Below are 16290 nucleotides of genomic sequence, written 5' to 3' on the forward strand. Positions count from 1 at the left end.
CACAAAGTCAGCTCATCATGACTTAGTAATTATTTTGTTACCAAATTTACCAAAATAATTTCTCAAATCGTACAACTCATATTTTTGATATACTCTGTTGTGTTCTGTCAAATACTTGAACTGATATTTTAATGTGGCATACTGTCCGTACACATCTGCGCATTGACTTGCATCATCATGACATTGTCATAAAGCTAACGTCAAGTGCGCATGAGCTAACTTGAAGTGTGTCGTCTGTACACATCACGTCTCTGTACTACTGCAAACTGTCAAACACTTAGACAATTTTCTATTTGTAAATGCATAAATGAAATGCGGAATACATGTTGCCATAAATTACAACTCTCTAGACATCTAACTAACCATATTGCCAACAACAAGGTCATAGTAGAGGCTCCATGGGATCCAAGAGGAGAAACACAACTAGGGCCAATGAGGGAGTGGGGCCATTTGGAGGAGGCTTTCTCGGGTTAGGAGGGTGGATGGAAAAAAAAATACGCAAGCTTAGGGAAACTAGGGCAAGGTTGTGATGAAAGGGATTGGGAACTTGCCTTATGGCCTATCTGGAGTTTTTCTTAAGGATACGACAATTTCTTCTAACGTACCCTTCTTGCTTATCACAAAAAGAAAATTATTGAGGCCACATAAAAACTCAATTGGGCATTCAAAAACTTAATTTCAAGATTAGTAAACAAAAAAATCAAGAGGTCAATACCCGACTTCATTGCAAGTAAGACGTGGGCATCCATTGGGTGAAGAATGGAAGTCATTAAATTAATTCTCAAGATATTTCCAATGGAATCTAGGATTTTGGTTATCAATCACCAAAGCAAAGGTGGGATATTTTAATGGCCACCCATCTTGGAGAAGAAAGAGCAATGACTTCATGGACATTTGATGTAGGGTTCCAAATTATAGCTCTAAAACATGTGCCCCCTATTGACTAGAACTCCTTTTTTAGGGCCTTGGCTTGGCTATGGAGGTCTTTAAAGATAATGAATAACCCCTTATAACTCATACGATACGAGATAAGATAAGATAAATATATTAATGTCCAACGAGAGGCCACAACACGGGTCTATGGGACTAGAAGCTTACGACCAATAAGATAGCACTAGACGAAACACCAAATAGTGCCAATAAAAGAACACCAAATGGTATTCATGAAAGAACAAGAACAAAATCAAGCAACAGACGAAGAAGAGAGAGCGAGGATATGTGTGTAGCGAAGTTGTACAGACTATGAACATCAATTAGCCTTAGAGGTTGACCTCGACACCCAACCTACAGGAAAAGTGTCTCAAATCACCGCCTTGAGGTTTCTGATCACTGCCCACTTACCCTCCTATCAAGCAGCCATAACAAGAACTTGAGCCTACTTAAGTTCTGTCACTTGTGATCTAGTAAGATCCTCATAGAGAGAGAATAACCTAATTTTTGAACCCATGTATTTTGAAACCAATTATTAATGAGATTATGTGTAGGTAATTTAATGGATTAAATGTTGCTTGAAAAAATAACTACTTCTCTAAGCCTATTCTTTTCCAGATTTAATTCTTTGAGCATCTCAGAGTAAGGGGCAATGAACAAAGTTAAACTAGAATGCTTACCTAGGAGTCCTCCATTAGCGCTACCATTTGAGTTCCTCTAGTTGCAAGGAAAGTCACTTTGTTGTTAGTTTCTTTGTCTCCCAAGACCGCTTCTCTGAAAGACTAGATTTTGCTAGTTGGAAGAACAACTTTGTTTGATGCCCTAGAAGGAGAGCCACCACCCATGTCAACACAAAACACCATGGAGAGAAAGAAGCAATAAATAAAGGGTTAAGTCGATGGCAACAGAGACTCTCACTGCGAAAGGTGACCAAATGCTCCCCCATGCGAGTGTGAGCTCTTCGTAGAGTGAATGTACTTACATGTGATTTCCCAAGCTCAATTCATGTAGATTTAAACTTTTAATTATATTTTTTTTTTTTTTTGTATATTACATGTGACTTCCCAAAGTCAATTCATGTTTTTTCATTAGCTAGAAGATTTAAGCTTTTAATTATAATTTTTTAATTTTTGTATATGTGCAACATAACTTTAGGCTTTGATTATTTGAGAATCTAGTGAAACTAAAATTAATTTTTCTATGATTACTTTTACATTTTGATGATTTTCAAATATCATAAGGATTATAGTAGTGAGCTGATAACCACTATAAAGAATAGGATTCAAGTCATAACAACAAATAAGTTGGTAGGCATGTTCATAGGTTTCAACTTTTCTATTATTATGCTTAGATATTCTAATAATTACTACTAGAGTTTCTAATTAAAGTTAGGATTCATAGTCATAAAGAATTACATTAAGGACTACAGTCATTAATTTAAGATTTAAAATGTTAGCCATTGACACAATTCCTAAATGTACATTTCCAAGTGTCTAGGGAAAGATAGTCCAACCCTAAGAGGGGAGTGAAGTCGAAACTTGAGGTTAGAATCACTATAGTTTGTAATTATGAATTATATTACTATTATATAATTTTTCAACTTGTCTAGCTACAATAAAGGTATGATATTTATGATTTACTATTCTTCATAACCAATATAACGTATCTTAATGTATTGCACTAGAATTGGCTTAGAATTCCTAAGAGTAGTTTTAGTAGTGGTTAAGATTTTCCCACTCCATTTATTCTTAAATTATTTGAAAATGATTAGTTAAGACTTCCTAACTATATTTAAGGCCTGGCATTTCTGATTATAATTATGTTTAAATATTGTAACAACTCCAATTTAAGGTTTCAAACTATGATCAAGAATATGGTTGTGAATTGCAATTGTAAATATGTAAACTAGAATTATGGTTTAGTTTTCACTTTATTTAGATTGGGAAAAAGAGAATTTAAAAGGGTTGCCTCTATCCTTAATGTGGAATTATTTTAATATGTACATTTAAGATTGCTTTGTTCCATGTGTACTTATCTACCTACCTTGATCACTCTCTCGCATTTCCATTCCTTTAAACACATTGTCAATCTCATCATTGAATAACCTCTCTTCTTTAGTACTAGTCCCTGTATCCCCAAACAAGTAATTGAAGATGACTGTCCCGACAATATTTCGGTTTCACTGCATTCTTCAACAGTCCGATGACTGTTTTACTGTAGTTTTTATTCTTTGCATTTCTTCAATAAAAAATCATAATTAAAAACCATAACTTTAATAAAACCAAATCAAACAAAAGTAGCCGATAGAATAAAGTAGGGAAAATAACTCCAATCGGTTCCTAGTGCATCTTCGTTTCGCTTCTTTGTTCAGAGCTTGGGGCAAGTTGCCTGATGTTGGTAAAGTAGGTGAGAGGCAGTTTGAAAGATAAATAATTTAGCTGTGAGAAAGGTATTGCATCTAGTTGTCATTTGCCACGATTGAAATGATTTGGGTTGTGACTGCAACTATTTTCCACTTGATTGAAAGACTGGCATTAACCAGCAATTGCCATTCAATCTATCACTGGCCAAAGTTACAGATACCTTGATGTTCAAAGTTGCAGATAGTCAGGCAGTAGTGTAAGGAAATCTCCCCATGACATGACATATAATGGAATGCAACTAGCTTATTCAAGAGTGTACACAAGTTTCTTAAAAACGAGAAAGGTAACATATGAATGGCCATTCATGTCACCAATGAACCAAAAAACATGTATTGATGAGTGAAGATTAAAATGTTAATGAATTCCCCATGCAACAGAAGTAATACAAAAAGTACATGCATTGTTCCATTTATAGAAAAATGATCAATCTTATTTTACACATTCTATGTCTCTGGTTGTTGGCTGCCTCTCCAAATTGACGAAGCTTGATTTCTTTGAGGTGAAGGCCCAGTATAATGCTTATGGAGCTCTTTTAGTTGTTCTGTGAGATCTTGGAATGTTGGACGGCTAGCTGGATCCCTGCAACACGAAATGGGTAAATTAATGATCTTACGACATAGTGTTTAAAAATGTGTTATGCAGTGATACTGAGCTACAGTGTACAAATAAAAAATCAAGTACAATATATTACTCTTTCCAACAGCTTTCAATCATGGCAGCCCACTGAGGATCCATATTATCTGGGATCTGTAACCGCTGATTCATGAATCCTACAGCCCCAACAACCTGTAATATATGATATATCACAATTTTCAGTATATACATCGACTTAAGAATCTCATTCAAAATGACTGGATATACTGTTGAACAAAGTTGAAAACAGGTTCTGAAACTTTTTAGGCAATGAATGTAAATAGTTAAAGGTATGCCGAAGATAATAAGTGACACAATCCTCCTAAAGTTCTAACAATGAGCACATTAAGACAATGATTTAACTGGGAAGAATTTTCAGACAGTTTTCTCGTTAGAGACCACAGTGTGTTTTGTAATTCATAGATCTAAGGACAGTTAAATGTACAGAGATGAGCTGTGTCAGGAGGAGAATAAGACAGTAAATTTTCCTGCTGTGTCTCATGTAAAACACAATGGCTTTGTAAAATCCCCTTGCAACCCATCCTACCAACCTCATGTGACTGAATGTCAAAGTGGGATCAACCAGTCATGGCTATCATCATATAAATCCTCCCAGTGTCCATCCACATCACAATAATATATGGTAAATATGGAAAGTTATGCCCAGAATTCTTTTTCAGACACTTCTAATGCCTTTAGGAATTTAAAAAATGGCATGTTTACATTTATTTTTTATGCAACAAAATCCTCTCGTGTGTAATTTGTACAACATTTTTTTTTTCAATAAATGTAATCATGATTTTCAAGTTCCTATAAGATTCAACAATTTTGATGAGCCCTTAAATTTTAAACTCATTGAATTATTCTCCATTAGCTACCTATGGTTCGACTCTTCAATATTATATCTATACATTTATAGGAAAAATCCCACAGTTATTTTCTATTTACAAGGGCATTGGGTTTTCTAATCTCTTTAGCATTTGTTTAATATCTTATCGACAAGAGTGTTACTAAGAGTACGATCATTATATTTGGTGGTTTAGCTGTAAATATTAAAATATATATAAATCCATATGCTGTATTTGTATGTGTGTCTCGGGATAGCACAAAGGTATACAAGGACATCTAATTTTACAGCTGCAAAGCTTCTTCACAGGCTGCAAGGGTAAATATTAATGGACGGCCACTCGTGTAAACTCCTCCCAGTGTTTGAATGTGTTCAATTGACAGAAAACATCATTTTTTAATTATGTACTGGTTGGAAAGGTGCTGTTTGTCTTACAGTATTGTGTATATAGTTTGATTTACTAAAACTTGGCCTAGGTGACGGACATCATTCATTTTAAGTTTCAAAATTGAAAGTTCACTACCAGCATCAAAATGTTGATCTGGAGGCTCTATCATGAAAAATATATGTTAATAATTTTGAGTTGGCTGTGATTCAGGACAATGCTGACTCACACTGATTCTGTTTGATAACTGCTTCTTGTAACATGAGAAAGGTTTTTTAAATTTTTTATATCTTTGGCAGTATAGAAACCTGAAATACAGTTGCAGATAAATATGATGACAATAAATGGTAGCCAAACACAAGGATCAGCGTAAATTGTACAGACCATAATAATGCTACTTGTTTGAGATATGTGCCTTGGCATAGACCTGGTAGAAGAGGGATAAATGTCTGGTAGTACGGAATCATAAATGCTAATAATTAACAAATATTAACCCTTGTCAACAATATTAAAAAAACTTCGTTTAATATAATAAATCAAAGCAAAGCTCAAAGATATGGAAGCAACAAAACACTCCAGGAAAAAAGCTAGCTGAAAGAAGTGCCACAAAAATTGCCTACACTCATACAAAGGAATTAGTTGGAAGTAACATCAAATTTTATTATGCACAACAAGGAGTAGACGACAAGCCAAGGCATTCACATTAAAAATTTATGTGACAGGAATCTGCAGGTCATAGAGCTTTTGGATGGTTTCAAATTTATTTATCGCGTGTCCCTCATTCTGTCTTAAAACAAAGATAAAAATGTTTTAAGCCATGGCATTGAGTTTATCCCTTAATTTAAGGTCATATTAACATTAATCTATAACAAATTATCAGGTGGTCATGGAATTTAGTTCCAGTTTCCAATTTGTTAAGTGGTGAGTCTTGACTCTTAAGAGAGATATTTGATTAATCATTCCCAGACACTGTACATTTTTTCAGGATTATGACACTAAATTAATTAAGTGGTAGATGGTTTTGAGTTTTAAAAATCCTTGCAGGCTTGGGGAAGGGCAGCCAAATCCAAGTTGCATGTGCCTAGACAGCATATGGAACAAGAGACTGCCTACCCTATCAGGTTTAGATTTATCTCATCCCTCTTTTCTTTCTAATATTTTGTTGATGTGCATATTCTCTTTGAAAATTAAAAAATCTTATTTGGAGATGACATTTTCTTCCAGGAATTTTCATTTCAGTCAGTAGATGACAGTAATTACTCTACCAGTCAAATGCAAATAGCACTGCCTTAGTTAACATTTTTACATATACAACAGATTGGCAACATATTGCAATAGTTTTTACAGCGCCATGCCCAGATACCCTTTGACCCAACAAGTATCATCTAGTGCCCACTTAGAAAGAACTCCCACACCCATCATTTCACTTTTATAACTACATTTGCACAACTGAGAGTGGCCCACCAGTAGCCTTATTTTGCAAAATAGTGAAAAAACAACCCAGAAGAAAAATCATATTTTACAGAAGTCGCGTGTTAGGCAACAAAAGTATCCTCCCCGTCAAAAATAAGATTTTCAGAAGCACAACAGTCTTGACCTCTTGCCCTCTGGAGTTGCAACAAGAAATGAGAAATTCCCAGGATTTTCAATGCCTTTACTTTAACCGAAGTCTTTATACATCTGAACAACTTTTGACTAGAAAAAAGGAAAGCGATGAGCATCATAATAAATTAAACATTGTTAATTAATTTAGCTTTTACTCGTCAATTCAATGGTACATTTATAGCATGTGCTGAGAGCGAAGTTCAAAATCTCGGCAGATTTTCCACAGATTTGTTTTTAAAAATTAGCTTTTTTAAGGAAAAACAAAACCTTTTAAGACAAAAACACTGAGTATTAAACAAAATAGAGTAGAGAAAGCTTCACGCAAGGTGTGAAAATCTCCACAAAGCAAGATATAAAAACCACATGTTAGTTTGGATTAAAGATATGAAATTGCACTATGAACAATATTGATGAGTTTTACTTCAAATATGAGAGAAAGACAGACGGGTTTTGGAATATTCAAACTAGACAGCTTCTTTGGGAGGATATTGTCATCCACAAGAAGCCAGAAAGGAGAGGTTCCAATGCTGTCAGCAATGCCAAGCATAATCTTCGTCTAAGTCACAAGATTCGAGTTCGACAACTATGAAGTTTGGATGATGTTCGACAAGGCAAAAAAAATCAAAAAAAGTTTGACAATAAATTCATCTTATTTAATTTTCCAAAAAAATATAAATATATGATCATGATTGTAAAGAATAATGTTTTTTACTCTTTTTTACGAATAAATAGAATTAAAATAAATAAAACATAATTGTTCTATTTAATTTTTACTAATAAAATAAAAGTGTGAATATTACAAAATAAAAAATAATAAAAAAGTATTATAATAATAAAATGAATAATTATAAATAAACATATTAAATATTAATATTTTACTGATAATAAATAAATATACATATATACAAACATGAATATTTTCCTACAATAAATACATTTCGATACATATATTTTACTCTTAATAAAGGAAATAATAAAAATACCATTTTTTTAATAATCTCATAAAATATAAAAACCTAATAATAAAAATGCTATTTACTATTATAATTTTAATAAAGTTTCCAACCTAAGCAAATAAACAAAAAAATGGTTGCAAAATGCACAGACCAAGTTTTCACTGTCACTGGAGAGACCGTCGACTGGGAAGTTTATGCAGTTAAGCAAACCCACAGGTCGGACAGAGTGAAGCAGAGGTGAACGGCAGGAGGCTGGAGCGGAACGCATCTTCAAATACGAGAGCTTCAAACACAACCTTCAACGGCACCACAATATTCAGATGTTCAGACAATCTTTCTGCCCTACGTTCAGATATGACTGGATGCATTTTCAGTAGACTATGGGCAACATTTTACAAGCTCTTTTTGCCCAGAAATCTGATAACAGCTCCATATGAATTTCAAGAAGAATTTAGATGAATTTTTTATATTTTTTATTGGTTCACTGAATTTCGAACCTAAAGCCAAAAATTCAGCGAACCCTATGACTTAGATCTTCATCATCTAATAGCAGAATTCAAGCATATCACTGAAGTCATTGTGATCTTAGCTGAAGCAGGCAAAGACAAAATTGTAAAGGGTGTAGAGCTGATTGGGGTTCTGCTTGCCTTTGATGATGACGTGGGCTGAAATAAGTGAAATCTTTCAAATGGCTTGCTTAACTCAAAGTTAGAGAGGATACCATTGTCGATCACCTCTAGCATTTTGAACTTGTCATTGATGAATTTGTCGAAGACCAACTCTTCCACAATGAACTAACTTACCCTCAAATTGGATGAGAGTTTTTTAAGCAGGACACACAATTTCTCAATAAGTTTATTAGTGATCACCAAAATATTACCCCCAAGTTTTTGGGCAACTTCGAAGCAGATGTTTCTTAAAAAACTCACACATTGGCATGTTTCTAGGTGATCTTTTAATCTATGGTTGAGAGGCTTTATAACATCCAACCACTAAGCATATTATTCATCACAAACTGAAATCTTTGCAATGGATTGTCAAGGCCAAGTTTGCCACCTAACAGCTTTTTCTGGAGATATCTTTAGGGCCACTTTTTTTCAGACTCACGCTCCACAAGGCTCAACCTTTTACGACATACAAACCCCTACTTGGCATTCATTTCTTCAAGAAGGTTGTTACCTTGCATCTCTTGTTTGGTATTGTCAGAGTATTGATGATGGTTGATTGCTACACTTAGTTTGTTCTTGCAATCAGTTAGAATCTTGATTCAAACACTTTCATCAACATTTTTTGTTTTCTTCTCCCAAGTAATGTGAATGATAGAATTGCCTTAGAGGAAATTTCTTGATTATATTCCCATGTAACCCGAGGATGCATCCCCAACCAAAATACAGATTTCCCCAACAGGAAACGTCTCAAGGATGCAGGCATGAGATGAAAATGTCCCAATGTGCCTCACTTGTTTTTAAGCCTAGTAGAAACATGACCCAACAAGTTTCCTTTTCATTTTAAAAGGGAACACAAAAGCAAAAACGTGAAGGGGTTTGGTTTGCACATAGCAAATGATGAATTGCTTGGGGTTCCATTGGATCAGGATGAGACAATCTATCATAGTGATAGCAAAACAGAAACCAATTTTGATGTGGTGTTAGCAGATGCTGATTAGGGACAACAGCATATTTCTATATTTTTGTCATGTTGTAGTTGAAACTTTCAGTCTTTAAAAAGTTGCTGTAATTTTTATATAATATGAATGCACATTGTCAATTAATGCAACTAAGATTTTGTTAAACTTAATTTGTTTGTCGCTTTCTATGAAATGAAAATCACAATTAAATTTTAATATTACGAGTTAAGGTTTATGATATATATGATGATTGCCTTAGCACACTATCAGATGTATATTTGATGTTTTCAAAATTAATTAGCCACCCCCTATCGTCCCCTAAAAATGATCTACTTCTTGTCCTCATCTCTAAAATGCATCCCCCTATCACTTATCCCTCTCAAACTCGGCATAACATAGTTATACTCATTTCCTTGAGGAATCACGCCCACAACCTCTCGTTCCTAAGATAAATGTTTAATTTTTGCATTCCCTTTAGAGCATTGATGGCAAATAGTTCAGTCCAACTTCCAACTATCTCTAGCACCACTAATTCCATATTGTTAAGGATATTGAGCCCACAATGTCTCATAGGAACAGGTTTCTAGCATTTGGTCTTTTCATGAGGTGGAGAACGAAGAGCTATTTGAATAAATATCTCCTTCAGATAGTAAGTTCATTTTCTAATGGTCACTCTAGATTCCATTAATATCTTGTCGATAAGTTCTTTCTATTTCTCAAATGTTTCTTTTTAGAAACACCTTGTTCGTACATTCTATAAGAACAACTTCATTACATTCTTGTTAATAAGCATCCCATTATTCTATAATCTGGCTTGTGTAACATGGTATCAGAGCTAAGTTATTTAAAAAATTCAAAAAAATAAAATTTCATTTTGAAATTATTTGAGCCCTAAAAACTCCTAAAATTATTCTTTTGTGGGATATTCAAATTTCTTTTTGAGAAATTTGTTTGGGATTTTTGGTTTTTTTTTCTAAAAATCAGTCATATCTGTTTTATCAACACTCAACTAGGGTTTCTATGGCTCTTGCTTGTCTACTGATCATGCCATTCTTTGGCCACCTTTTTTGCAAAACGCACCTTTTTTTGGTCATATTTTCATCGAATGCCAAGATTTTTTGCAGCTTCTGGTTTTGTGCATGATTTCCTCTACTCAACCACCATTTTTTGCCTCCTTCAAGGTTTTTTTTGAGAAAAATGGTGTCCATTTATAGCTGCAGCTTCATTCTTAAACTTAAGTGTTTATTGAGATTTTTGCAGTTGGCTAGGGTTTCATTTGAAACTCTCTTTTTGTGTGCCGGTTTGAAAAACTAATTGCAGATTCTCGGTGAGTTTTTTGAAATCTCAACTTGATCATTGTCAGATTTTTCTAGGTACCTCAGTTTCCATGCCTCACATTTGTACAATTGAAAATTTATTCTGATTTCAGGTTCTTTATGGATTCTTAGAGATCTCTTATGGGTCTTAGATTTCTTTGGGTCAGCCGCATATTTTCTCAAAATCCATGTCAGTCGTTTATTATTTTTCAGCAACCTGTACTTCCATTTGCCTCTATTTTTTGTACTGGAATTTGTGTTTCTAAATCAGTGCTATTGCCTATTCTTTATTTCTCATTTTCAGTGCAATGGAAATGTGTAAGATGGCATCATTGACCAACTTAATGTTGGAAGGCAATCAAAGATTAAACGGCAAAATTATAACACCTAGAAGCATCACATGTTGGTAGTCTTTGAATATCGGCCCCTTGATACAATTACTTTGGGCATAATTCCCAAACTTGAACTCAACTCAGACTCCAAGGCCAACTCGACTCGTGACTCGGCAATGACTTGGCAAAATGAAAAAACCTTTGAAATTTGGAGATTTTTAACAATTTAAAACTTGTTTCATGCACCCTTTACTGAATAAAACATAAAAGACACGATAACATCATCAAATAAAAGCTAATTTTCCATTATATGCATGAACAAGGAACATAAATGATAAATCCATCATATATGTAAATTGTAAATTGTAACTAAGTCTATGAGGAATATAGAATTGAAACCAAAGGGATTTTGGATGAAATAAGTTAAAAACTTGAAACCTTTAGACAATCTTTGTTCTAGCTTCAGTTTGACCTTAGAAACAAAGGATATATTATGGAGGCTTAGAGTGTTGAAGACGCGTCGAATACTAGAATTTGGTACAGAATGTTTTGGAAAATCCCAAAATCTAGATTTTGCATCTTAACTCCTACGACATTGAAACCTATCTCAAACATCCTTACAATATTTATGCAAATATAACTTAAAGTATAACTTATACTTAAATATTACATTTGTATAAATCCTCTCACCCTTTGAGCCAAGTGTTGAATTGCAAAGTAAACTTACAAGTTTTGCTCGATCTTAGTTGAGTTATGCATGCTTGAACTCCACAGTTGGGCAAGTTATGCCAACTCAATGAGTTGTGTGAGTCATGTCCCAAAACTCGGCGATCTAATTTGTCAAGTTGACATAACTCAACTATGTTGACCCAGCTCGCCAACTTGCCCAACTCGCCTAGCTCACAATGAGTTTGAGAACTCTTGTTTTCGGCATAGAGACTACTCCTACCCCAATCCAAGCAAACCAAGACAAATTTGATGAACGAAATCCGGAAGCTAACATGCTTCTCAAGCTCACTATTATAGATGATTTGTTGCCTCAGAGTTCTTCTAGCAAGTTTGCAACAACAAGGCATCTAGAAGCATCTAAAGGAGTTGCATGAAACCTCTAACAAGAGTCAAGTGTTCCTTCTAAACAAGCAATTGTTCTCGATCATGATGGATGAATGCATGTCCTTATAGGAGCATCTTACAAAAGGACATTCAAGATTAGCTTGAAAGCTATTCGTTGGAAAATAGAGGATGAAGATATGGTAGTCATCACCCGGAAGAGTCTAGCCAAATCTTCTAAGCACTTTATAGAGACTCTCAACATTACTTCCAGTAATGCTGATCTTTTCCAGAGTTGTGCAGCAAACTTCTATACCAAGATTGTTGGAAACAATAGTTTTGTACTAGTGCCATCTTGTCCTCCTCAATGCAAGCCTTTGCAACCAAATCTCATCAACGAGATAAAGACAACTCTCAATCTTCTCATTGTCTTCAAAAGCAACCTCTTCCTCAATCCTCAAATGGTTCGAAGAAAAAGTTGTGCAACGATTACTATCACAAGTTTGGTCATAGGAAATTGAGTGCCAAAAATGTTTGGTTGGCAATGCTAAGTAACGTGCTTCATAGCCAACAACACAACATACTGACCAAGCAAGTTTTCCTTTTATGCCATTTGTTATTCTAGTTTAATTAATCGATTGACCATTAAGAGAGTGTATTAGAATCACTTCTTTCTTTCTCTCGAATATTTCTTTTTAGAAACATCTTGTTTGTACATTCTATAAGAACAATTCCATTCTTTGTCAATAAACATCTCATTATTCTATCATCTGACTTGTGTAACAAGAACGTCTTATTTTGAGATGTTTTCTTACCATAAGATTCATAAAAGGTAACAATTGTTTGCTGATCCTTCACGGTATCCTTGGATGATTAGGTACTTATCAAATCTTCCATACCAAGCTCTAGGTACCTGCTTCAATACATACAATGCCTTTTTTAATCTACATACAACATCATATTCTTTCTCTAATTTAAAAACCCTTCTAGTTGATCAAAGTAAACCTCTTCCTTCAGTTTTCCATTCAAGAATGTAGACTTGGCATTCATTTGAATTATCTTTTGCATTATTCTAACCATAAATATGTAGTTGTGTTCCTTGTGAAGATTGTTACTCTAGAAATTGGATATTACACAAAAGTTGTCAGGTTACCGAGCAAATTAACTCACTTTTATGTCTATACTATGTGATGTCCTTATCTTCAAAGACTTAGAAATATAATTCAGATATGAGAATTATGTGTATAACAACTTCACACAAATAGCTCCTTTACACAAACCACCAAGCTACATCAAAGAACAATTATATCATTCCACTCCAAACTTCTCCAATGGTAATTGTTTGTTCATCAATGAGAAATGATAATTCACAGGACTAACTATAGACTCAATAATAGCGGCATACTGCTCTAACACATTCCTAAGGCTCACTCAACAGAAAAATCACAAACTATGCTTGAATAGCAATCCGAGCAACACCTAAAATAAATCTTGAAACTATAAAAGCAGCGACAAACAAAGCCACCATTTCTGCTTCAGTGCAAATACAATCTCAAAGTGAGAATGTAGTCTATGAACAAAGGCTTCGATCCACAGCTCATGGGTTTCCACCAATAAGCTCTCTCCTTCAATGGGATTCTGTGCACTAAAGAAGCTTCCAACAAATCTGCAAATGTAAAGAAGAAAATGATTATCAACACTCCAAATTGCCAAAAGCTCAATATTATATCCATCGTGTATGCAAAGATTTGGACACACAAATCCAAACTCCCTCATTTAGAATTTACACTATTTTGATTATGATAGATTGCAAAACTCCACTTGTAATGACAAAAAAATCCAAAAATTCATCCTATAGAAACTTTCCTCAAATAGCATGAAATTCAAATTCAAACTCCATTGGAATTCCTACTAATTTAATTATAACAAGTCCAATAAGCGCGCTCAGGCTGGAGTAGTACTGGGATGGGTGACCTCCCGGGAAGTCCCGGTGCTTCACCCCTGTGAGCATCACCTAGATCCAATGAGTGCTAAGTGTTTCATTTATTCTCATGAGAGATGGATTCATGTTGAATCACTACTCATGAAATAGGGGTCATCGAGTTTGACTCAAAATCACACAGTTAAATCCTGATATTCACATCACAATTTGACTAGCTGTGGAAATCATCTCCTACTTATCAATTGATGAGCTTAAGGGGCTTTCTAATGAATGGTTCATAAGGCACAACACTAGGTGAAGGTTTTGCAAATGGGGTTGCAAGCTTTGGGTTTAACTGTGGAGGAAACTCCGTAGTTAAGCGCGCTCAGGCTGGAGTAGTACTAGGATGGGTGACCTCCCGGGAAGTCCCGGTGCTTCACCCCTGTGAGCATCACCTAGATCCAATGAGTGCTAAGTGTTTCATTTATTCTCATGAGAGATGGATTCATGTTGAATCACTACTCATGAAATAGGGGTCATCGAGTTTGACTCAAAATCACACAGTTAAATCCTGATATTCACATCACAATTTGACTAGCTATGGAAATCATCTCCTACTTATCAAGTCCAATAAATTGTCATTGAGTTATCAAAGATTGACACCTCTACTTGTAATCATGGAAACTTTCAATAACTTTTCCTACAATAGTTTCTCCAAAATGGCATAAATTGCAATAGCCCATTGGGTGTTTCTTTAAAAATTATTAAATTTCCTTTTGATTTGACAATATTTGGACATTTCTAATTGTTAAATTAATTATCTAAAAAGGGGGCAAGTCCTCCTGCTAGAAATTACTTGTCCTAAAGCAATGAAAATTTGGATGCTCAAACATCTCTAGAGCTTCCTAAGTTGCATCTTCTACTGGTAAATTCTTCCAATCTTTTCTCCCTAGTTTTCAAAAATTCTCAAGAATCAAGATCAAATATCCTTCACGATCCAAGGATGGCAAACCAAGTAACGGCTTAATCTGTAATCCAAGGACTTTCTTCAAACAAGAAACATGAAATACATTGCGGATTCAACTGTTTGGAGAAAGTTCCAACTCATATGCTACCTCGCCTATTCTTCTAATGATCTTCTACGATCCATTGAACTTAGGCTTCATCTATTTAGCCTCACTCTTCTTTAGAGATCTTTGTCTACATGGCTAGAATTCCCACTAATTTTATTTATGACAAGTGCCAAAAATTGTCATTGAGTTATCAAAGATTGTATTGAACTCCCACTCATATGCTACCTCGCCTATGATCTTGTACGATCCATGGAACTTAGGCTTCAGTTTTTCAGCCTCACTCTTTTTTAGAGACCTTTGTCTACATGGCTGCAATCTTAGGAAAACTATATCCACCACCTCAATAAATCTGTCTATTCCTTTCCTATCTACATACATCTTCTATTGATTCTATGCTTGCCTAAGCTATCTTTCAATGACCTTGATAAGTCTTGACTCTAATAAGAAGATCACGAGCTACGGGTACTCTATTGTATGGAAACAATTATTCAATATATGAAAGTGTCATACCCACATAAAGCTTGAAAGGGTGACATACAAATGGACATGTAGTAATCTGCGCAGTAGCAGTACTCTCCCAAGTGTAACCATTTGACCCATGTAGTTTTCTAACTTGAAACCTAATTCCTCTAGTAACCTTCTATCCAATTACTAACAATTTCTCTATGTGACCATCTATTTGTGGACGATAACTTGTGCTAGATGTGAGTTTATTATCTGTCAAGCGAAAAACCTCCTTCCAAAAAGAACTCATGAAAGTACCATCTCTGTCACAAGCAATGCTCTTTGGCAATCCATGCAATCTAAATATCTCCTTGAAAAACAACTTTGTTATGTGGAGAGCCTTAAATTCTAATGTCTATACTTTGTCAATCTATCTAAGACAACATAAAAGAAATCTTTACCTTGGACCTTGGGAAGTCCCATGATGGAGTCCATAGATATGCTTTCCCTTTTTTGTTCCACTATGGGAAGCGGTTATTGTAACCGTGCAAGAGATATTTATTCTCCCTTGTTTTATTGGCTAGTCTTACATTCCATAATGTGTTTGAACACATCCTTTTTCAGCCCTTTCCAAAAAGAGATCTCTCAATCTCCTTACAAGTCTTGTAATACCCTTGATGACCAACCAAGAAAATGTCCTGAAATGCCCTCATGATCTTCTCTTCATTCTTTGATTCTGGTGCTAAAA

The 16290-nt window shown here is 34.8% G+C and overlaps 1 protein-coding gene across 1 annotated transcript in view; it reads right to left on the bottom strand.

The window, feature by feature from the left end:
- Positions 1-3617: 3617 nt before the first annotated feature.
- Positions 3618-16290, bottom strand: part of LOC149553253 (uncharacterized) — a 49997-nt gene continuing 37324 nt past the window's right edge. The window contains exons 12-13 of the mRNA XM_089788714.1: positions 4045-4139; positions 3618-3932 (exon numbers count right to left, since the gene is read on the bottom strand). Coding sequence (XP_089644840.1) covers positions 3797-3932; positions 4045-4139 — 231 coding nt within the window. The 3' untranslated portion in view covers positions 3618-3796. The remainder of the gene's footprint in view (positions 3933-4044; positions 4140-16290) is intronic.

The sequence above is a fragment of the Cupressus sempervirens genome, chromosome 6 (assembly GCF_028749045.1).
Source record: "Cupressus sempervirens isolate cs-2001-9-10 chromosome 6, ASM2874904v1, whole genome shotgun sequence".
NCBI lineage: Eukaryota > Viridiplantae > Streptophyta > Pinopsida > Cupressales > Cupressaceae > Cupressus > Cupressus sempervirens.